This window comes from Daphnia carinata, chromosome 2 (genome assembly GCF_022539665.2).
Source record: "Daphnia carinata strain CSIRO-1 chromosome 2, CSIRO_AGI_Dcar_HiC_V3, whole genome shotgun sequence".
Lineage (NCBI taxonomy): Eukaryota > Metazoa > Arthropoda > Branchiopoda > Diplostraca > Daphniidae > Daphnia > Daphnia carinata.
This window is the reverse complement of record NC_081332.1, coordinates 5,336,025-5,358,943: the sequence shown is the minus strand read 5'-3', so window position 1 is coordinate 5,358,943 and position 22,919 is coordinate 5,336,025. Positions and strand designations below refer to the sequence as shown.

Sequence of the window (22,919 nt, the reverse complement as noted above, 5' to 3'; positions counted from 1 at the left end):
GTGTGCACTAACCGTTACTACACTTCTCGAGGAACTGCATCTGTATCGATTGTGCGTGAACCACTTTCCCATATTTAGGGGTAGGATGTGAACTCCTACCCACCAGGTGGCGTACTCTGCCGGCACCAAACACTGATTCTGCCGCCCGACTGACCAACGGCCGACCGTAAAATGACAACCCAACCAACCATTATTGGAATTTGGTGACGCTATTTCCCTTAATGTGGGGTTGAGTGGTACTGTGTTGGAAGAGATTCAAGTGGATACGGGCTCTGTGAGGCAGCCAAGATGAACTAAGCGGTAGACGGGTGGTACCTAGTGCCACGCAGCATTCGTGTGCCATCGTCTCACAGGGTGCATCACGCTCAAGGGTCGTAGATTTCGTATCTGATAGCGATCTGTGATGCACCTTCGTAGGGAGCACCCCCCGCTTGAATTTCGAACAACGTCGGTTCGCCACTTGACCCCCATTTTTTAATATGAAAATTTCCAAACATTATAGTAATATCAGGCTTGCATTTCCCTATATGTAGGAGTAGACGGGTCAGCAGCTACGTACTCCTATGAAGAATACCAGCGTTGAGCAGTAGGATGTCATATCAGCAGGTAAGTTGGAATAAGTTTGTACCTTGACTTATGACTTTTCATCAGAAAACAGTTGATTTGGTGCGGGTACTTTAGTGTAGACGCTGCGGGAGCGGTGAAATGTTCTAAGAAATGGCATTATTGCATTCTCAGATCAAGGTTCCTCTGTCTCCTGTAGGCTCCACTTTACTATATAGCGATTAAAGAGGGGCGACTTGCGGTCAGAATTTAGCGATGCTATTGACGCGGATGTCGTGATAAAGACGCAGGGGAAGTGATATGGTTTAATGCTATGTTTCGCATGTGTTAAACCAAGGTTCCGACCTCCTGTGGCCTGACTCACGCCGTATCTGGTGCCGATGCTCGCGAAGTTTTGACTCAATTGAAGCCCCTCAAATTATTTTTTTTTTTTCCCAACAGATTGCGAAGACTGGAAGCCCTGGGATATATAAGAGAGGGAAAATGTCGGCCCTGCCATAAGACTGAAAATTTGCCTTGACTGCTCTTCGGTTACCTGGCGTTGTTTTTCCATTTATAATAATTCTCTGTATTCGTTTTTATAGAACCTACACTTTTGGATGCAAACCGAAGCGTTAACTATTGTAAAGGTCATAGGAGTTATACGAGAAGCAATGCTTACGTAGCGTAATCAAGACAGATAGCAGCTCTAATGATAATGACGAATAGTTTTTTTGATGGACCGTTTAATGACCGAAAAATGTGTAAATCTATTCATGATATTGCTGAATAAAGTAAACATATTTACAAATACCGTCAAACATTTTTTGTGTTACTTAGTAGTTCATTTTTCCGTTATTGTAACGCACATGAATAACCCAAATATTTAATATGACATTTTTATGAAATTACATCAGACGATTGTGCTATACACTACATGAGACGTTTGCACGTTCCTACTGGCGTTAAGAAACGTGTAAATATTTTGTTGTCTTGTTGGCCCGCAAAGTAATAGCTGATTTGCTGCACTCCTCGATAAAATGAAAAGATAAACCTGGAGATCTTGACTTCAGGTTATTACCCTTATTTTTTTTATAAAACGTGTATTTCGTTTTCCTCGTTAGATGGCTCTCACTTTAATAATAATAGATTTCTGAACCGCATAATCTCTTGCAGCTGTCACAGTCTCATTTCGAATTGCAATCGTTAATCGAACTGTCCATGTGTCCTTAATGGTCAGCTTCCATCCTCCAATAAACTTTTGAAGTGCTGCATTATAATTTGAACGCCCCCTTCGAATTTGCTATCATAAGTTATTACAGCCAACTGAAAACCTTTGTGGTCAACGGCAGTGCTGTATCCCTAACACGTTAAGTTTTTTTATTTAAATGCATTACTGCGTTCTAGTCTTTGTTCTTTTACCAATTTTTCCACTTGCGACTTCACAAAAATCCACTGAGAAAAATGAAATAATCTGTGGAACTTCATCTCTCCAAGTCCAAACATCACAAAGCCTTTCTTTGGAGCAAATTAGCAAGTCCAGCAATGCCCAAAAAATAGCAGGCTTAAACATTACAGAATGTGCAAATAAATGTTGCAGCCTATTGAATGACTGCCATATAGCAATTGTGCAGAATACAACTTGCTACAACGTAAGCTGCTAAACATTTTGGCAAATTGAGATATAGATTCTGGTCGAATGATGTTTACTTTAAACCTTAATTTTTATTTTTTCCAATAGGTTCACTGTGAAAAAGTAGAAGACTGCCACCTTTCTGAATCTAATTTAAGTAACACAACTCAAACAGTGCTTGTAAGAGAGTTTACAAGGTAAATTACCATTATTACATATGTGTTTTTCTAAAAACTGTTATAAAACTGTTCTGTCTTTTAGGAAGTGCTCAGAGTTCTCGAAAAGTTGTGAAGTTGGAGTGGATAATTGTTTTGAGAATGAAGAATGCCAATCTATAAGTGAGCGTCGTAGGAATGGATGTTGTGAATGTAAAGATGGGTTCATCAGAAACTTAAATGGCAGCTGTTTTTTAAATGAGGGATCTCATGCAGCTGAAACAACTAATGTAGCTGAAACAACCTTGCCTTCCTGGATCAGTACTAGTACTACCCCAGGCACGACATCAACTACGCGATACATCAGACACCTAGCCATCCATATCAGTCCAACTTCCATTCAACTACCAGAACTTAAGTCAAACATAACCGCAATTGTCGTTCCCGATCCTGAGTTGGGAGAAGAATACACTTATACATGGATAGTAGAGAGTTATCCGAAAGACCAACCGCCGGGTAACATCGAAGGCCTTAACGAGAAAACTCTGAAGCTCAGCCAACTATCTCCTGGAAATTACACCTTCAATGTAACAGTCAGTTCTCCAAATTCATTTGGGGCGGCTCTTGCAAATCTCACAGTTCTTGCCCGTAAGTTACCGTTTAAAGTTTTTCTTTGTGCTGTAAACCTGTTTCTTATATCGGCTTGTTTATCTATGTAGCGCTACGAGCCAACAAACCCCCTGTGGCTGTTATCGTACCGTCTTCTCAAACTGTTCACTTGCCTAACAACGTGGCCATTTTCGATGGTGGAACAAGCACTGATGATACGAAAATTGTATCGTACAAATGGAATCTTGAAAAAGGACCTATCAATTATCAGTTTGAACCTAAAAGCCAAACTACTCTAGAACTCACGGGTATGAGGATTTCCAGTAAATTCATTTATGGCAAACCTTCAGTAATTTCATTTTACGAAACAGATCTGGTGCCGGGAAATTATACATTCGGATTAACGGTGACGGACAGCGATGGCGAATCGAATTCGACATTGGCCAGCGTTGAAGTCATCAAAGAGACTGACTACCCACCTGAAGCCAACGCTGGAGAATCAGTTGTGATTTACCTGCCACAAAACCAAATTACTTTAAACGGCAATAAGAGTACTGATGATCACGGCATTACTTCATGGGAATGGATATTGATGACTGAGGGTTCCAAACTAGGAACGAATGAAGCCATCAAAGCGGTTGACATGCAGGTATATTTTGATTCAATCCTATTTACGTAACTGATGACCATTAAGCGTTGCGTTTGTACAGAACACCCGGACTCCTTATCCTCAAATCTCCAACCTTGCCGAGGGGATGTATAGATTCCAACTAAAAGTTTATGACGTAGCAGGACAATCTTCTACCGCCCAAGTAGATGTTTTCGTGCGACGTCCAGCAACTTCTGAACCTCGAGGTATTATTTTTTAAGAATTTATTATCGCTAGTATTACTAATCAATTACTTCGTGCATTGGACAGTCGATGCAGGAAAGAATACTGCCATCACTCTTCCATCGAACTGGGTTATTTTGGATGGCTCAAAATCGAAAGCGGTTGATGACATTGGGATCCACAAGTGGCTATGGGCCCAGCTCGAGTAATTGACGGATAATTATACGTTCCTAGAGAACTTTCATTCTTATTATAGATTTTAGGGGCCCGAACACAGCGGTGCTCTTTGGACACGACCAACCCCAGGTTAATGTTACCTCTCTGACTAAGGGTCTGTACGTCTTTCAGTTAACAGCCTGGGACGACAGTGGAGTCAGCGGAGTCGATAATGTGACAGTATCAGTACTCCAAAGTAAACACATTTTCCTCCATTTGAGCAATCATATTTAATCGAATTTTTCTATTGATTTTATCATTATTGTTATTTACCTTTTTTTTTTTTTTTAGAGGAGAATGAGAAACCGAAAGCGAATGCTGGTGGTGACCAGTCCGTTTCCCTTCCGCTTAAATGGATTATCCTGAATGGCTCGGCATCAACAGATGATTTGGGCATTCAATCATGGCTCTGGACAAGAGAACCAGAAAGTCTGGCCGCCGGGGCGATTATTGCCAACAGTGATCGTACGAGTTCCCTAATGGTTAGAAAATAATTTAGTTTGTAAAAAAAGCTGTAGACATCTGTTAATACTTCGTTTAAAAATTCATAGTTAACAAATCTTGTTCCTGGCAAATATGTATTCCGTTTAACGGTCACCGACAACCAGGGCCTTTCGGATCATGATATTGCCACTCTTCTCATACATTCAAGTAAGCCAAATACCGACAGATGAGCGTGTTCTCACGGCATATTTTCATCTTTTATTGTCGGATTTTACGCAGACCCACGGGAACTCGATGTTGTTACTATCACCCTAAAGAGCGACCCGCGTAGCTTCACCGATAGCGAGTTGTCCACAATTCGGGAACAGATAGCGCTGCTGCTCCACCAGCAGGGTAGTATTAACATAAACATAAACATTGATGACGTCATGGTTGAACCCAAATCAGGTATTACAGATTTCTTTATTTTATTTTTCTAATTAAAAATTTAATGTGTATCGTCCAAGGTTACGCTCGTACAGTACTACAGTTTTTTACCACTGTCAAGTCAGAAAGTGGTTGGCGGACGCTTCCAGGAACAGAAGTGGCAGCTTTGCTTAAAAAGAAACTTCGCAACGACATTAATCTACTGGCCTACCCGGTGCTGGAAGTCGATACCGCTATTTGCCAAAACAACTGCTCTGGTTTTATTTTTCACATATTAAATATTGAAAAAAAAAACCATGGTTCTGTAACGTATTCTATGATCTAGGCCACGGAGTATGCGATCAAGTTACCCGCCGATGCATCTGTCAAACGTTCTGGATGGAAAATCCTATTTCTATATCGAATGGAGCTGATTACAACTGCGGTAATGAGATTCAATGGCAAAATAATCTGCTCTGCTTCTTTGACATAATTCTAATCTTCTACTTGTGAACAGATTGGAGCCTGGTGTATGTAGTTATCATTGTTGTAATCCTGGTAATCCTTCTTGTGCTGGCTTTGGGGTCACTAGTCTATATGTGTCGTAAAGGTGCCTTGCCGTGCAAACGATACTGTCCCAAGAAGCGACGTCGATTGCATCGTTATTCACCGCTAGCAGATCCGGAAGTATTGCGAATGACAAACAAAGGTTGATATTTAACTTTCAATATTTGTAAATATTTTTGTTCACTAAGAAAATTTTTCGGTAGTGTCAAACAGCCTGCTTCCGTCAGATTTAGATTCTGATACGGATTCGGACGTGATCTTCGAATCGAAGGGGAATGGCCATGCCAACGGTCGATTAATGAATGGAAGATCTGAAGAAATTCACGCCTGAAATCTGAAATAAAGAAGAACCACCTGCTAGTCTAAAATGCATGCACATCAACTTGTGATATTGTGTGTTTTCTTTGAAAACAAACCAGAAAAGCTTTATGGTGAGAAGTTCCAGTTTAAGAGAGGAGTTTATAGATTGTACAATAGTTTTTCTGGTATTTATAAGTAAATATTTATTGGCTTGCTTTGTTTTCTATCGAAGCCACCACTTTTCTATTACATCAGAATTGGGTGAGATATTTTTAAGCCGGAGTAGGCAATAATTTTTTCAAAGAGTTCTGGAACTAATAGCGCCAAATCTCATCCCATTCCTCGTATGAATCGATTGAGGCCACCTGACGGATAAACGCAAAGTTGTACAAATGACGTGTAAGGATTCATGTTTGTTCGTCTGCAGACCATGTTGTGGTTACATAGTCGCGATCCAGGGAAAGTTACCATCGGCAAGAGGATGATATATTGACAGTTCCCAGTTGTGGTAAACGCAGTAAAAGCATCTTGGTCAAGTTTCTAAGTACACTAAATTTTCATTGCGATACACGATGTCAAAGTCTGATAGTGACGATGACGAGTTCGAGAGCGCAGACGAAGGTGACGAATCGACAGATGAGAGTTGTACTGAAGAGGAGTGTACTACAAAGGGAACCATTTCTGCTGTGCAAACAGGGTTGAGTAATGAAAAGGAAGAAATACTGAAAGTAACAGACGAAGATAAGCCAGTTGCAGCTCCTGAACTTACAGGAATTATAGACCCTCCAAATAATTCTGACATTCCTGTCTGTTTCTCAGAGGAGTTTCCACATCATAAAGAACTGCAGGATGTTAAGGCTACTTCTGTTGAAGACCAAATAGTTCACACACATGAAATTCCACAGTCTGGCGATATTTTGAATAAGATTTCTCCTGGGGATGCACTGGCTAACCAAGAAGACCAAAAAAATGAAACTACTGAGTTACAAGATAATGTTCCCACAAACTTTGACACAGACTTGCTACCAAAAACGGTCGACAAAACCATTCCCTCTATTGAGCAAATCTGTGAGGATGCCCAAGTGCCATCTGAAATAGCAAAAAAAATTTCAACAAGGAATATCTCTAATCGTGGGAAAGTAAGATCCAAGCCAACCCTAGGAGCAAAGAAACTAGGAGCAGTGAAATTATCCCAACCACCTGAATCTCCTAATCTTGCCTTATCAGAGACTGATTCCAAAGCAATTTACAAAGAAGTAGTCACATCTTCTGCTCAGCAGGTTGTCCCCATAATATTTATCAAGAAATTCTTCAATAAAATAGTGTCATTTTACAGACTAGCACATCTTCCAATCCAAATCCAAGTGATGATGGATGGGGTTGGTTTGCTCCACCCAAGTCATTGATGTCATCTGTGGCCTCGCTAACTAATCAAATACTTTCTACAGTGGAGAATGGTTTGAACATTCCGGAACCCGAAGATTTAGCCAAAGAAGATCTGCTATTTGGTAAGAACACGCCTACTGAAAATTTATATTTTTTTGTTTTGTGTTGTTTTCATTTATTGATTGATTTATTAATTTTATAAAGCTGATAAAAAATGCACTGAGGTCGAAGATCAGATTCCTAAGCAACCAGCTCAAGAAGAAAAACCTGCAGGCTTTACCCAGCTCTCTCTGTTTGGAGGAGTCAGCAACATTACCAAATTCGTTGAAAGTACTGGAAGTAGCTTATTCTCCACCGGATTGGATACCCTTGAGCTCCTAGGAAAGAAAACCATCAACGTCTTGCAACAATCTGACCCTGGATTGAAAAGAACCAAAGCTGTGCTGGTAAACCCACTTCAAGGTTCACACGATCGACCTTGTCTATCGCAGGTATAGTAATTTTTATTATTGATGAAAACAATGAAGCAGTTGAACTCTTATATTATGTTTAGATTTTACGCGAAGCTAAAGAAATCAGCGAAGTGGCACATACTGATTCATCGTCGGCAAAGGGTTCAGCAGAATCAGTAATTCCGAAATTTACGGCTTTATTTGAACTCCATAATGGTATATCTACTAGAAACATTAGTTTAGACGCTACAGATTTTTCATGTATTGGTTGCCAACAGGAATTGTTCATTTGGAAGCTCTAGAGATGCTTTCCCAACAATGTCAAAACCGCGTTGCACCTCAGATCCGTCGATTGCCTTCACAGAGGAAAGCCATCGTAGATGAGATAGCTGTGCTTTGTTCTCAAACGGATGACACTGAAGATAACGACAATTCCAACTCAGATGTGCTTGATTTGCAAGCCCTCGAGCAAAATCTTTCAAGTTGTTTTGATCGGATAAGTCTCGAGTTGTCGTTGAAAAAATTAATGAACGTGCGTGCGTGTACAAATTGACCTGCTATAGTCTGCCTGATATTAATTTTGCTTTAACGTATTTAGGCCTTTAGGGATGGAATGTCAGACTCGGTGGAAGTTAGCTCATCACTAGAGGTCTACCGACGTGCCTTAGACTCGTTAGCCTTGGTTACGTCGCTTGCAGTAGAACTCTTTCACAAAGGCGCCGAACTCACTCTGATGGCAAGCAAACCATCCAATCCGGCAATAGGTGCACGATTGGAAGCTGAAACATTTCAGAGGTACTTTTTCATAGGACAATGCAAAAGTATGTAATGTACGGAAAATTTTCTACGCAGTGTGACAAACGTTTTGGCGGCAGAAATTTCGAAGTTGGGCAGCCATCATGCTAATAAAATTATTTGGGTCAAAGACGCCGATCATACGAATTATTCGACTGACATTTACTACGAAGTATTCCCTATTTGCATTTCTGTTTACAACGTTTTTTTGTCGTATTATATGCGTTTCTTTTTAAATCTTACAGGCTTCTAATTGTCGCGCCTACCTAGAGAATGCCTTGAAGCTAATGATACCGATTTTGCAATCACGCGTTTTCTAAACTTTATTTACTTTACAATGCTGTGACTCGTGGGTTTCCTAAAGCTGCTTCTATGTTCAGAACCACATCTAAATTCCGGTTTTTGCTGTCATTTTTCCGTCTACAAATGGCATGCCTTGTTTCGTTGGTTGGATACTAAATACAATGGTCTAAAAAGGAGTTGTTCGTCTGAAACCTGTTGGTGAAAATAATGATTTAAACGACAAGCTGTTTCCGTGTATGTAGATAAAATGATTTGAAATCATTTCCCATAATCTAAAGAATGCAAATCGTATGTCTACAACAATAATAACAAATAAACTAATAAAGAATTTTCGAGAAAGTACGCAGAGAATCAGGGTGATTACGAAAATACCCGCTGCGTCTCCACTGTAGTATTCTACGAGGTATTGTCAGTGGAGCGTTTGTCATTTTGTTGGTTTAGTCGTTCGCCGGCGTTCTTTTTGAATTTTAAGTGGAAAACTTTGTTGAGGTAATCCCACGTTGATATAATATGTCTTTTGTGATACGATAGTTGTTAACGTAGTTTTATTTCATGTTTTTGTCATGTCAGAATACAGAATGTCACCAATTAAAATACCAGAAAAGCAACTAACCGAATTGCGTGCTTTTGTCACGTTGCTGAAGTCCCAGCCTTCTCTCTTGCAACAGCCAGAATTGCAGTTTTTGAAAGAATACATCGAGAGTCTTGGGGGAAAGGTTCCCGCGTGCGAAATTCCCAAAACAGAGATTCCAAAATCTTGCCCTGCTCATGAAAGCCATAAGGCTTCAAAGCCAGCTGAAGATGAAGAGCCAGAGTTGGTGGAAAGCGATGTTGAGCTGGATCAAACTGGAGTCATTGGTTAGTCCTGATAATGAAGAGTTAACATTGATCACATAATTTAATCTTCTGTATTGTTTGCTTGTGTAGAGCCTGACAATGAACCACCTCAGGAAATGGGAAATCCTGACCAAGAAATGTCAGAAGCTGACGAAGAAAAATTCTCAGACCTCCGACAACAAGCTACTGCAGCCTTTGCAGAGGGTGATTATCAGAAAGCTGCTGATTGCTTCACCGAAGTTATCAAACTGAATCCACAGTCTGCATTAATGTTTGCTAAGAGGGCAAATTGCTTTATTCACCTGAATAAACCCAATGCTTGCATCCGGGATTGTGATCGTGCTATTGAGATTAATCCAGACTGTGCTCCTGCCCACAAATTCAGGGGTCGTGCTCACAGGTTAGTTTTTTGTGGAGTGTCTGTTATCTTCATATCTAAATGTGTTCCTCTAATATTGACTTTGCAGGCTATTGGGTAACTGGGAAGAAGCCGTCAAGGACCTGCGTTTGGCGTGTAAAATTGATTACGACGACCAGGCTAACGAGTGGTTGAAAGAAGTTACTCCAAATGTAAGTACTTATTCCTCTTATTCAGTAGACCTTGTGTATTCGTGGTTTTTTCTGCACATATCACCCGCAATGGCGACGGGGGAATCACCTTCAAGTAATGGGATTTGTTCACTGGTTTGGCCTATTTCATTTACATTTTCTTCTAATCTAAGCTCCGCCACTTCCCATTTTGACGAAATCGTTGGAACAGACTTGAGCGTCAGCCAAAGATATAATCCAGCTTAAGGATCAACAATCAGATCCATAAGGAAGAGCACACGATTTTGTTTCTGTATCTTTTTTTTTGGGTCCTCCTTCACAAATATTTAATTAGGATTCTATCACTAAGGAAAGGTTACTTTAAAAGGCAGGGTTTTCAAGTAAAAAGGCACTTCGTTAATGAAGATGAAAGTGGGATAGGTAGATCTAATGGCTCGGTTTTTTGGAAGCAATGCTTTGTAATCGCTTCTTGTATTTTCCGATGAGCTCGGGCAGCTCGTAGGCGATGGCGGTGTCGAGCTTATCGAGCGGGCAGCCTCGGAAGAAAGTGCAAGTGGAGGCCAGGGGCTTAAAGTCGTAGAGAGGATGAAGACGGAAGAAATCCTTGTAGACTTCGGCGTCGGGTAGATCGTAGCGCGAGATGTTGCTCAACGTGCTCAAACCCTCGAAGATGTGATAAGCATGTGGGTTTTCGATAATGTCGTCGGCAGTAGCCTTCTTGTTACCGAAGAATCCCTTCTGGTTCAAGAAGGTCGTCAAGTAACAATCGACCATCTTGGCATGGTTCCTCACTCGGACCTGGGCGAAATTTTCTCATTAATCATCTTAATTTTATCGAAATTATCTTTGTTTTTTTAAAGCGAATACTAACAGCGTGGCGGCGGGCTTCAGCAATAGTGTTTTCTACCACATTGTCGAGCGTATCGCGAAGGTCTTGCAGCATTTGGTTTTCGTGCGAGCGAAGAAGTCGGACGGGGGCATCGGGTTTGTATGGTTTAGACCAGAATGAACCGGCATAGAGAGTGGGCGGTAGTGGGCTGGCCATCAATGGCGACAAGTTCCACACCAAGTTATTTTGAATGAGCAAAAGCTCTTCTTGCGTCACCGAATCAGCCTTGTTCAAAAGTACGCGAACCTGGAGACGAATTAAAGAGTTATCTTCCCCCTTTTTAAAATTCGTTTAAGATGATAGTTCTTACTTGATTCTGACGTCCTTTAAGTTGATCAAAGAGGGCTTCGTGTTCGAGTCCCGTGTCGAGTTTAGTCGGGTCGTAAACGACAAAAATGATGTCGGCTCGGTCGATAAACCATTGGACCACATCGTTAAAGGGATAAGGGCGATCCACTTGCTTGCGCAGTTCCATGATGCCCGGCACTTCAACGATGTTGACCTTTTCGAGAAGCTTGTTGGGCAATCGCTTGCCTCGAAGTCTATCGATGAAAGCTTGGCCGAATTTCTGGAGACCAGAGAAGGTCCAATCAGCAGCCAATTGGGTACCGTCCAACATCTCCTCAGTTTCGCCGTGCATAAGAATCTGGAAGAAGGTAGCGGATGGTTCGGCACCTAGTTGGCAAAGACAATGTAGATGTGGGACTTGGAACATTTTTGCTGGTACGTTACCTGTCTTCAGAGCGTTCTGCGTGTATTCAGTACCGAGGAGGTAGTTGACGATCGAAGATTTTCCACCACTCCATGGACCCAAAAAGAGCACCAGGGGTTTGGAGAAGATTTCGGAATCTTTAAGTTTAAAAAATATTTAGATTTAGATTGAGGCAAATGCCATGTAGGAAATCGTTGATACCTCCAAAGTTGCGGTTGGAGACGTCGTTGTACTTGAAAATACTTTCGAGAGATCGGACAGAATTTTCGACTAGTTTTTTTACATCCTTGAGGACGTTAAGGATGATTCCATCGCGGATCATTTTGTTTTCGGGCTCTTCCCCAAGACGTAAAACATCAGCAATGTGGTCCCTGGATCGCCTCACTTCCGGAGCTTCTTCGATCGACTATGCGATGTAATTATTGTAGCAGTTAATTCATTATAGCAAGAGAAAACCTTTAATTATTTTTTAAAAAACTTACTCCTTCTGATGGGTCATCGACAATCACTTTTGCGACCTCGGGTACAGCGGTTTCCTCTACTGGGGCAGCGGCTTCAACTATTTGAGGTTCTTCGACGACAAGTGCCTCAGGTTCCGGGACAGGTTCCACAGTTTCAACTACTGGCTCGGGTTGGGGCTCTGGCTCAGGTTCTTCGACGACCACCGGGACTGGCTCGGGTTCAGGCACCGGTTCGGGCTCAGGCTCGGGTTCAGGCTCAGGTTCGACCTCAGGTTCGACCTCAGGTTCGACCTCTGGTTCAACCTCAGGTTCTGGGATAGGCTCTTCAGGAAGGGATTCTTCCACTATGGGCTCTTCTTCTTGGACTTCGGGTTCGGGTAGTTCTTCTGGGACATGTTCAGCTACCACTTCTTCTTCGTACACGGGTTCGGCTTCTTCGACTGGGAGAGCTTCTTCTGGGGGGATTCCTCTGTAAATATGCGTATGTTAGTGAGACCCCCCTTAACATTTGCGATAATAACGGTAGCAGAAAAAGCAATACGTAAGCGATGCGTGTTGAATGAAGCGTCATTTCAAATGAAACCTAAGGACCATGCGCTTCTGTTTAATTCAGTTTCTTGAAAAAAGCCACAATTTCTGTATTTTGGTGTCAGCTGCAAACCCGCAATTTTTTTTTGTATGCGTTTTGTGTTGAATTTTACCTTCCTGACTCAGGTCATCGTCTTCCACTTGGTCTTCATCAGACGCGTCGTCTATGTCATTCGTCTCTTCTTTTTGATCTTGGTCACCGTCCTCGTCGCTCGTATCGTCTTGTTCCTCTGCTTGATTTCAAGCCTTTCACTATTTTTGTCACTACTAATCCCCTTATGGCGTTTGATTTAACAAACAAAACTAAAGTGGGGAATGGGAGAGAGGGGGTACGTCGTTTCGTTGGGAGGAGGTTTCAAACTCACCTTCAATGATTTCAGGAACAGGCTCCTCCGCGATTTGCTCTTGGGGAGGCTCTTCGTGGTATTCTTCTTCTTGGTTGGCAATAGATTCAGTAACTTGCTCTTCGACAGGATGCTCTTCTAATTTTACAAAAACCGTTTTTTTTTTATTGCGAAAAGAATTTTTTCTTTTAAACTTTAGACGTTACCCAAAAGACTTGCTGGTTCAGGTTGGCCGTCGGGTCCAATGCCTTTGATGGCCGCCTCGATGTGTACTCGGCATTGCGTAAATGTTGGCTCATCTTCATTAGGCGTGTCAAAAAGAAGGGACGAATGCGGAGCAGATATGCAAATCAAAGAAAAGAATGTATTGAACCGTGAGTTATGGTGAATCATCCTTAGAGGCTTTTTTTTTTTAGACGTTCCTTTTGTCGGCCATGCCGTAAGCCAAATATCTTATTTGCTATTTCATAATGTTTTAATGAATTAAGACTCGTGTGCGGTTGACGCGCAAACCCACCGCCTGTCAGTGTCGAAAAGAATTAAGGTAGATTGACATCCTGCCAGTTCTTTTTTCCCGTTAGCTTATCGCCCGCTCCCGGTTTCAGACTTGACCAGTCATCCAAATGTGTGTATTGAATATATCGTGGAAAGATGGGGTTCTATTCGAATTTTCGTAACATTTTTAAAGGCCCCCCTTTTTTTCGTCCTTACTGCCGTCAGCGTGTGCGTGTAGGACTAGTGCTCTATTTCGAGCTATCAGCTGTGTTGTTTCGATGGCCGCCCAAGAACCTTGGTCGTCTATTTCCAGCAACGCCACCGACGAATGAGTGGGAATCATCTGGGCTTTTTCTCTGCTTGACGGAGTGCCACTTTTTTTTTTTTTTACATTTCATATTCAATTTTCTTCCTACTCTAAAAGAGTTCATTCCTATTCCTAACCGTATGATACACATGCAAATGTGGAGGGGTTCAGCAGTGGTGGTTGCCGTTTCTACTGCGAACAAAAAATAGCGAAAAGAGGCGTTCCCCATCCAATTTTTCCAGAAAGAGGAAAGAATTGCAGCGATGGCTGCGGCTTGGTCAGGTGCCAGTGACAGGTCGCTCCTTTGGCGATGCGATCCTGACCTAATAAGTCGATGCGTAACGCGGATCCTACGAAGTCTATTTCATTTTTTCGTCTTTAATTCAAAATGTTTTTTTCCAACTTTGAAAATTTCATTTCGGCGTTATGTGAAATTCGTTTAACCAATAGGGCGTAAAGTGGATGTTCAACAGGAGATGCGAGTTAAGAGTTAATGAACTATTTATTTACCCGTTAAGCCGACGTTGAGTAGAGAACTGGCGATTAACAGCAGGAAGATCACGGGACACTTGAATAGCGAACAGACCGCCATGTTTTTGAGTTGCACGTTTTCGTTTGCGTTTAGCCTTTCGCCTATTTTCGTTCGTTTAAAATTACGCCAGCAGAAGTGAATCACGACCGAATAGCATTACACACACGTACACAGGAGGACGGATGAACAACGTCCCTAAGAGAAGGGATCGAGAGGAAAGACCGGCGATGTCTTATCGTCCCACAGAGTGCGAGAAGACAGACGGAATCGACTCCTATAGTCACAGATACTTTGCGGGACTGACTTCCGTTTTTGCTTTTTTGTTGTTGCTGCTTTTTTTTTATTTTATGTTTTTATGTTGCCTCGGATGAAAGTTTGCCCGCTAGAAGGAGACTCTAAGCTGTGGATCTCTTTAGAAGACGTGAGGCAAAGCGAATCACGAATGAAGAGACACCAGCAGGGTGTGCGGATTTGTTGGACGGCGCTTGCGCACGTCGTTCACTCGTGAGTGCGTGGCAGCCAGCGCTGTGTGCCAGGTCCAACCAAAATAAATTGTCAAATCCCTGGCCGGCCCACCTCAGCCAACGATTCCATATCTCATCCGCCAATTGAATTGCAGCTTAGATACCGCAATCGTTGTAAAACGGGCAGGTTCATTTTAGCTTTTTCTTTTTCAAAGCGCATCGCTTTCCTGTTTTATTTCGTGCTGTGGGAGATTTTGCCGTTTTCAAAATTTTACACGATGAATTACGATCATGTTAACGAATGAATACGTCGATCCCTAGGATGAGGGAATCTCAGACGAAGATGACGTCATCCGAAAAGGTGATGCGCTAGCTGCGACGGAAATGGATGGAGGCGGTTCCGTCTCGTTTAAATTTAACATACATTCTGCGTTTTTGTTTTTCTGTTTTTTACCCGGGTTATCCTTTGTTCAGCTGGGCTTCACCAAGTTGCCAACCTACTAAGACTATCCATCACCGGGTGTCAACGTATGTCTGACGACGACTTGGCTGTTTCGATCGTTCCCGAACTCCGAAAGAAATGCGTGAGCTGCTTTAAACTTTTGGTGCTGTTTTGTATTTCTTTTTTATAGGCTAAAAAACTGGAGGAGCACCGGCGCAAGTACGAACGCCTTCGCGAAGAGAAACTGCTGCGCGAGAAACAGGCAAGGATTCGACGAGCCCAAGAGGAGCATCAGAAAGCCCGGGAGGCAAGCGAAGCCAGATCGTCTTCCGCCGGAGCTAACCCGTTTGCCGGAATGGGAGGTATGGGTGGCATGGGAGGTATGGGCGGAATGGGAGGTATGCCTGACATTAGCTCCCTACTGAACGATCCTGAAGTCCTTGCTGCATTCCAGGTGAGCCAATTAACTGCTGCAGCAATTCCCGTTTTTCGATGATGAATATTTCGTTGTTTCATTAACGTTTCAGGATCCGGAAGTGGCGCAAGCTTTCCAGGACGTGTCGGCCAACCCGCAGAATTACGCGAAATACGAAAACAACCCCAAAATTAAATCTGTCATCAATAAAATGGCTGCCCAATTTGGCGGAGGGATGGGAATGGGTGGTGGCTTCCCTGGCGGATTCCCTGGTGGCTTCCCAGGCGGCTTTCCCGGAGCAGATGACGGCAGTAGTGGTGCTGCGCCGAATTCAGGATCAGCTGATGATTTAGATTAAGAAAGGGTCAACACATTAGCGGAACGCAGCAATGATTTCCTGTTTTCGGAGAATGGGCCAGTGGTATTGACCGGTTTTGCCGAAGGTTTTTTGTTTGTTTTTTTCTCCTTCTGTCCAGTACTCAAGATAGTCTCTTTTCTCTTGTTCTAAATTTCTAATTCAAGTTCTTTCCTACCAGTTTGATATAGACCGCATACATAGTCAATAAATCAGATGCAGTTTACATAAAATTACGTTTAAAAGCAAAATTGTCTATTGTGTCAACGAAGTTATGTTATGAGGAATGATTTAAAACGCAAACAGGATGCCTGGAATGAGAGAGTATGTTGCACGATGAATCTTTAAAAAGTGCGCAAAACGAATAAGGCCGACAAAGCAAGGCCAGCAATCAGGTCCAATGAAGCTTTGAACGTAGGCTGGCCATTGCACAGGTCGCCTTGACAGAAGCACATGTAGACTTCTTGATTGCCTCGAACCGTCATGGCACATCGCTCACGCAAATCTTGTGGCGGCCGTTGCAGACACATCCGCTCCGTCGCCATTCCGTACTCTAGAAACACGTGATCAAAATATTAGCTCACACTGAAATTGTTGTAACTGTTGCCGCAAGATTTATTTCAGAGGAAAAAGAAAGTTTCACCTTCAGCTTTGAACGTGCCCTTGCCTTCTATCACTTTTGCACACCAGCCTGATGAGCACGGTACAGCTTCAACTCCACTCCACGACGAGGAACTGTCAAAGTTGGCTCCGAAAGCATTCGAGTTGCTTCTAGTCGTTTGATCTCTGTCGGAAGACAAAAGGAAAGGATTCCTTCCAGTGCTTGGCAGACTTGATGTTCTCTCGTCAGGATTGCGGCAATCGCCCAGCTCGCCTCTGGAACGGCATTTGAAGCAGCGTTTCACGGCACCTGTAACGCAACCACAACATAACAGTCAGTTACTTTCTTGCCCCGTACGGCATACATATCGCGACCCACTTTCACCATGAAAGAACCAACTTGAGCACTGAAAACCTTTTTAATGTTATAAGTAGAAAATTTACCCTGGGCATCCGTCACAAGAAGAATCACTCCGATGGTAAGCAGTGAGAGGATATTCATGTTGAAATGGTTCTTAAATGATCATGCCAAATTAGACACAAACTTCGTATGAGAGCTACCTTGTGACGCCCTTACCTGGGCTTGGCAGCAGAAGAAACTGAACACTGAAGGAGGAGAAAGAGTTCTCCAGTCACCTGGTGGCCGCAGTTGGCTACGTTCCCCCTAAGGGTTGGATTCGTTCTCCCTGTTTTCCACTTGAGCTGTTTTCCAAGGTTATCAGGTGATACAGCGCACGGTTAATATCACATTGTTTGAATGGGTTAATAACGTCATTAGTTCCATTGGCGTGGTCTAGTTGCATTTCCCATTGACAAAGATTCGTTTACTAACGAGTTATAGTGCAAACTTGGTTACACGGTCTTGTGGCGCCGCCAAATGGCCTTCGTCTCCCCGGAAATGGTTCCTCTACAATTCAGTTTAAACAGTGAAGTTTCTTTTCTCTCTGGTTTTCGGTGAAATCATCTGTGTCTCTACCACAATGTTTCAGCAACAGTTTTTAGGCAATAGCCAGAGTAGACTAAACGTTAAATCCTTGGCTTTAATTAAAATTGAACATGGGACCTTGTTTACTATGCAGTTTTGATGAATTACTACCATGTCGGTCAGAAACCGTAGGTCCTACCGCCCTTAGCCACTAGTCGTCGTTTGCATGGTTTCTGGTTAGACTCATTCCCTCATACCTATTGCCTATAGAAATCGACGCGAAAGAATAGACCAACAAACGAACTCAAAGAACAATAATTTAAAAAAGTCGGAGAACCCAACTATAAAAATCTATCTGTTATCTTTTAATATTAAGATATTTATGAAATATTAACCAGAAAGGACTCATTCTGTATAGAGCTTGCAACACCGCCATGTGGTTTCCCTCCATTTCAAAACAAAAAAAATAAAATATTGTTCGACGTTGGTTAGTTGGCATCCAAGTTTAAGCAATTGATACAAGCCGAGACGTACGTTCGGACGTGCAGGAAATATTATTGGTAAAGGTATTGTCCACCAACATCCTTTTAGTAGTTGATATGTCTACACAAGATATAGCTGGTTATGTTAGCTATCGTTCTGGTGTTCAACGTGGAACAGGCGATTTGGTATGTTAAGTAGTTTTTCTGATTATTTAAAATACTTCACCAATGTATAAATATGGAGCAAACATCTTAGTTTAAATGCAATGTTTCACTGCAGGCATTGCCTACTGGGAACTTTCTGCATCAACAACCTCCACAGCCATATACCCTTCAACAAACTTCAAACCAGCCACCCACTCGAGCAATTCAGTTTCAGCAGTTCATCAGTTGGAACCAAGGACAACCAGCCTCATATAATAATTCGTTTCATCCACAAACTGCCATGTATGCCGCAGCTTCACCAAGTTATGCTATCACAACTGATTTACGGCGTATTCAAGGCATGGAGACTACTATTGGGTACTTGAGAGAATTATTATCCAAAGAGTATCATAAAAATATAAAAGAAAGAAACACTGTTGATAAAACAAAAAAAGAACTTGAAGTTGCACTAGAAGATAAAAAACGGTTTCAAGAACATCTCCAAGAAGCACTTGCAAAAATTAATGAATCAAAGGCTGTGAAAGAGGAGGCAAATTCTGCATTGGAAGAAGTTTTAGCAGTACAGAAGGAATTATCTGCTAACCAAAAACAGCTCCAAGATACTAAAAGTGAATTAATAACTGCTCAGGAAAGAATAAGGAATCTAGAGACCGAGAACACAAATCTGGAATCCAAAGTACATTTTGTCTTATGTAAAACAAGTATGTCAATTCAACTTATTCCACAATAATTTTAGTTGGCTGCACTATCCAAAGAGAAGAGCACATGTCCCAGGTTATCTTCATCTGAACGAACAGCGGGCGAGGAAGCACATCCTTGTGATGAGAAAAATGTTTTTGCAAACTTGAAGTATGGACGAGTTCGAAAAAAGTTTTTACACATCTCGATATTCTCTCAAATTGGTTTTATCAAATCTTTAAAAAAATTCAGGGCAGAGTACGACGCGCTTAAGTCCCAGTTCGATGCAATCATTGAAAAGAAAAACACCGTGTCTAATCAGTACAAAGAAATGGGCAAAAAATATCTATACATGGTTGAGTATTCCGGAGAGCAAATGTATAACGAGTAAGAAAAATATCTGGTGAATCGGAGAAACGACAGAAAAGCGTTACCTAACAGTTTTCATTTAGGTATGAGGAAAAACACACAGTCTTCATCGAAAAATTAAAATCTTTAGGCCAAAACTCTGCAAATGAAACCCAATGCTTCATGATCAAACAGACACTGGATTGCCTTCAGGGGCAGCTAAGATTGCTAGAAAACTATCGCGAGGACTTCCGCGTAAATTTAAAATGTTAATTTATTTTTAACGTAGTAGTTTCACTCTATCGTAAATTAATCCATTAGATAACCATCGAGTTGTTGATGAGCCGAATTGATCAAGAAATTGCCCAGGTTTCGGATTTGAGTATCCGTGCCCCAAAACCCCAGTTAGAAATCCAATTGGACACCTTCGACGCGATGTTTCGACTGGTTGAGTGTAATGGATCTGTGGAACGAGACAACGAAGAGGATTCTAGACGAACGACATAAATTGTCAATGAAATTCATTTCTCTTTCCATCAAATTTTTTGGCAAAATTGAATTATTTGATTGTCGCCATTTCTCTATTATCGTTTCACAAAGAAAAAAATGTTAGCCATGACTTGTTAGTTATCTCAGTTATGAGAATTGAGGGAACGAATACCTGTACCATTTTTTTTTTTAATTGATCTGTACATCTCGCTGCATTACTTCTGTGCACAGAAAATTATTTGTTTTTCTTTCATTTGTCGTCGAATGTTTAATTTCAGTGAACGAATGAATACAGACATTAAATGAACCTTTGGAAGCATTGTCTTGGAAGCAATTATTATACATTCCGGGAATAAATATGTAGCGTTCGATTATATAAAGTTCGATTATTGTACAGCAATCGACGCGTGGAGTAATATTGGAATAAAAGGAATAAGTAGTTAAATATTAATTTTTATTCTAAAATTCAAACTTGTTTCCGAAGGAAGCTATCGATATATATAACATACAAGTATAATCGATGCGTCTTCTGCTTTCGAGCAGCTCAGGGGCCCGCCTCCTCTTAATTCACTATCCCCCATCCCCCTCACAGCCAATCTCCTGTCAATGTAGTCGTGGGATCAATGGACGAACGCGACTAACCATGTATTTACAAAAGATTTTTTGCTGTAATTTCTTCCTCTTTCTTCTCATTGTGACAAACACGTGGAAAGAGATAATAGGTCGAAAACATCATCTTGATTTGAAGGTAATTTCGTGTGACATGTTAAACCAAATCAGCTATAGAATTTGTTTCACTCGTTCCATGGATGTTGTTTATTTTCGCAGGATGAAACTCGAAAAAGCATCCCAGTAAGCATGTTTGGTTTTCTACAAGGAGGAATTCTGAATGTCACAGTTTCTAACTTGGCAATTTCAAAAAATGCACAAGAAACATCGGGATTGGGGTTTAGTTTGGATAGGACACTTAGTGATGCCGCAAACCCATACTTGGATAGCAAAAGAGACATCTGCAATTCAGGACTGATTATAAATGAGGAGATAGACCAAACAGCCGTGGCACGATTTGAATTCGATTTTAAAAACAAATTGTAAGCTTATATTTTACTATGCTAGATTTGCAACAAGTAACTATATTTAAAACTTAATTAGGTTGAAGGTCCGCTGCTCCAGCAAATTTAATTCAATAGGCAACATTATCACAGTTGATGATCCAAGGAATAAGAGAAATTCAGTGGCCGAAAAACTTAGTGATTCAAGCTTATTCAGCCGCAGTGCTAGACCCAAAAGAAATGTGCAGAATGAATCACTAGACGTTGCTGAAGCATCGAATGTTAGTGTCACATGTAATAATCTGAAAATTCCGCTGTCGACATCAGATGGAAATTCATTTTCAACAAACGTAAAAATTTATAGTTCGACTGCACTGCCGACGGTATTTATTTATATGGCTATTTTTTTTTTCCCAATTATAGTTCACAGTAAATATCAGACATTCAGAAGAAGAGGGTATGTACAACCTATATTTCCATCGCTGTTTCACGAATAACAGGGAACCCATTAACATAACGGTTGGTTGAATTTTTTTTTTTTTTGTTTTTTTTTTTTTGCTTCTTCTAGTTTACGCTCTTGAAAATAATTATTTGTGTTTAGATTGAGGTTACAGAGACAAATGGCGATAACTACCTTTCGGCCGGAGAAATGCCATTGCCGATGTTGTATTTCATTATGTCAACAGTGTTCCTTGCATCGGGGTGCTTTTGGGTAGGCGTGTTATGCAAAAGCAAGTAAGATAATAACTTTGGTCACGGTGATAATTTGTAACATTACCGAGGAATGGTTTTCACATAATGGCTTTTTCTTGATCTAGACGCGAGGATGTCTACAAGATCCATTATCTCATGGCTCTACTAGTTTTCCTGAAGTCATTGTCATTAGCTTTCCATGGAGTTAACTTTCATTTTATCCAAACCGAAGGTTTTCATATCGAAACGTGGGCTGTCCTCTACTATATCACACATTTGTTGAAAGGAGCCGTCCTTTTTATTACTATCGTACTGATTGGAACCGGATGGGCTTTTTTCAAACACATTCTAAGTGGAAAGGACAAAAAAATCTTCATGATCGTCGTCCCCTTACAGGTTCGTCTATTATACAACTATATCGTGAAATGTTCCAAATAGCATGACATCAATTTGTGGACATTTAGGTGCTCGCCAACGTTGCCTACATTATCACGGAAGAATCCGAGGCTGGCCAGGCTGCCCACATGACGTGGAACGAAGTATTTATCTTAGTTGATCTCCTGTGCTGCGGAGCCATTCTTTTCCCCGTAGTTTGGTACGGCCATTGTCTATGTGAATTCAATTGCCAATATTGGTCTGACTAATTACTTTTTCTAGGTCAATACGTCATCTGCAGGAAGCCAGTCAAACTGACGGAAAAGCAGCAACCTCTCTGCGCAAGCTTCAGCTCTTCAGACACTTCTATATTCTTGTCGTCTGTTATGTTTACTTTACTCGAATAATCGTTTATCTTCTACGGGTAAGTCTATTCAAGTAAGCTTAAACATTTTCTAAGATACCGTATTACATTTCAACAATTTTTCAGATTACTGTGCCGTTTCGGTACGAATGGCTTGACGAATTTTTCTTCGAGCTAGCGACGTACATCTTTTTCATCATGACAGCTTCGAAATTCCGCCCAGCTGTCAACAATCCGTATTTGCTTCTTACCAGAGATGACGATGACGATGAAGTCGTAGAAATGGATAGAGTGTTAGTACTCTGCAATAACCTTTTCTTTTTCTATATGTTACGATTAGTTTAGTACTGAAATACTACTTTTACACCCCCGACATGTAGGGTAACGCAAACTGGATTGACTGAAACGCTTGTGCAAACAGGTCGTCACAAGAGTAGCGCAAAACATCAATCAATGAAAAATGGTACCCAGGAAGAGAATGAGTCTTTAGTCAGTGCTGAGGGCAGCCACGAGCTGGATTAACTTTTTAACTGTAAATTCACTGTATAATCTTTGCATTTGTTTTGCAACCCCATTTTTCTCAAACAGTCATTCAAGCTTTACAAAAGCTTGGACTGAAGTCCCTTTCAAACCCTCTACGATTTTCCTAATCTTCTAATTTGTTTTCTTTATTTGTACGAAACAGTTTTTAAATATACTAGTACGTAGAGAATAACTT

General features: G+C 41.3%; 7 protein-coding genes and 1 long non-coding RNA gene across 8 annotated transcripts; 5 read left to right on the top strand and 3 right to left on the bottom strand.

The window, feature by feature from the left end:
• Positions 1–1,687: 1,687 nt before the first annotated feature.
• Positions 1,688–5,833, top strand: LOC130686882 (dyslexia-associated protein KIAA0319-like protein). The gene is made up of 15 exons (XM_057510040.2): positions 1,688–2,195; positions 2,285–2,373; positions 2,438–2,979; positions 3,051–3,248; positions 3,312–3,589; positions 3,651–3,795; positions 3,860–3,977; positions 4,036–4,184; positions 4,280–4,470; positions 4,540–4,639; positions 4,712–4,879; positions 4,939–5,115; positions 5,184–5,282; positions 5,355–5,546; positions 5,608–5,833. The coding sequence occupies exons 1-15, from the start codon at positions 1,932–1,934 to the stop codon at positions 5,733–5,735; spliced, it is 2,838 nt and encodes a 945-aa protein (XP_057366023.1). The 5' UTR covers positions 1,688–1,931; the 3' UTR covers positions 5,736–5,833.
• Positions 3,252–3,596, bottom strand: LOC130686901 (uncharacterized). Its single transcript, XR_008999999.2, has 2 exons — positions 3,514–3,596; positions 3,252–3,454 (listed from the first exon to the last, which is right to left on the bottom strand). It is a non-coding gene; the product is annotated as an uncharacterized LOC130686901 (long non-coding RNA).
• A 270-nt stretch (positions 5,834–6,103) lies between the features above and the next one.
• On the top strand, positions 6,104–8,816 carry LOC130686885 (protein FAM114A2-like). Its single transcript, XM_057510043.2, has 8 exons — positions 6,104–6,984; positions 7,041–7,212; positions 7,295–7,581; positions 7,644–7,758; positions 7,821–8,074; positions 8,141–8,337; positions 8,395–8,509; positions 8,583–8,816. The coding sequence occupies exons 1-8, from the start codon at positions 6,277–6,279 to the stop codon at positions 8,655–8,657; spliced, it is 1,923 nt and encodes a 640-aa protein (XP_057366026.1). The 5' UTR covers positions 6,104–6,276; the 3' UTR covers positions 8,658–8,816.
• A 212-nt stretch (positions 8,817–9,028) lies between these two features.
• Positions 9,029–16,261, top strand: LOC130686890 (hsc70-interacting protein-like). Its single transcript, XM_057510048.2, has 6 exons — positions 9,029–9,129; positions 9,211–9,498; positions 9,568–9,877; positions 9,945–10,047; positions 15,451–15,714; positions 15,788–16,261. Exons 2-6 carry the CDS (start codon positions 9,219–9,221, stop codon positions 16,031–16,033), a joined length of 1,203 nt encoding a protein of 400 aa, XP_057366031.1. The 5' UTR covers positions 9,029–9,129; positions 9,211–9,218; the 3' UTR covers positions 16,034–16,261.
• Positions 10,049–14,768, bottom strand: LOC130686896 (sarcalumenin-like). The gene is made up of 10 exons (XM_057510055.2): positions 14,333–14,768; positions 13,227–13,319; positions 13,042–13,158; positions 12,790–12,906; positions 12,110–12,543; positions 11,829–12,033; positions 11,648–11,764; positions 11,226–11,590; positions 10,898–11,161; positions 10,049–10,824 (listed from the first exon to the last, which is right to left on the bottom strand). The coding sequence occupies exons 1-10, from the start codon at positions 14,412–14,414 to the stop codon at positions 10,453–10,455; spliced, it is 2,166 nt and encodes a 721-aa protein (XP_057366038.1). The 5' UTR covers positions 14,415–14,768; the 3' UTR covers positions 10,049–10,452.
• A 7-nt stretch (positions 16,262–16,268) lies between the features above and the next one.
• Positions 16,269–17,625, bottom strand: LOC130686893 (uncharacterized). The gene is made up of 3 exons (XM_057510052.2): positions 17,075–17,625; positions 16,674–16,940; positions 16,269–16,583 (listed from the first exon to the last, which is right to left on the bottom strand). Exons 1-3 carry the CDS (start codon positions 17,130–17,132, stop codon positions 16,375–16,377), a joined length of 534 nt encoding a protein of 177 aa, XP_057366035.1. The 5' UTR covers positions 17,133–17,625; the 3' UTR covers positions 16,269–16,374.
• A 260-nt stretch (positions 17,626–17,885) lies between these two features.
• On the top strand, positions 17,886–20,024 carry LOC130686889 (myosin-2 heavy chain-like). The gene is made up of 6 exons (XM_057510047.2): positions 17,886–18,223; positions 18,318–18,878; positions 18,939–19,051; positions 19,133–19,267; positions 19,333–19,483; positions 19,550–20,024. Exons 1-6 carry the CDS (start codon positions 18,155–18,157, stop codon positions 19,733–19,735), a joined length of 1,215 nt encoding a protein of 404 aa, XP_057366030.1. The 5' UTR covers positions 17,886–18,154; the 3' UTR covers positions 19,736–20,024.
• A 261-nt stretch (positions 20,025–20,285) lies between these two features.
• Positions 20,286–22,916, top strand: LOC130686897 (protein GPR107-like). The gene is made up of 10 exons (XM_057510056.2): positions 20,286–20,465; positions 20,546–20,808; positions 20,870–21,119; positions 21,193–21,288; positions 21,371–21,504; positions 21,588–21,858; positions 21,927–22,057; positions 22,120–22,261; positions 22,328–22,494; positions 22,582–22,916. The coding sequence occupies exons 1-10, from the start codon at positions 20,361–20,363 to the stop codon at positions 22,721–22,723; spliced, it is 1,701 nt and encodes a 566-aa protein (XP_057366039.1). The 5' UTR covers positions 20,286–20,360; the 3' UTR covers positions 22,724–22,916.
• The last annotated feature ends 3 nt before the right edge of the window (positions 22,917–22,919 follow it).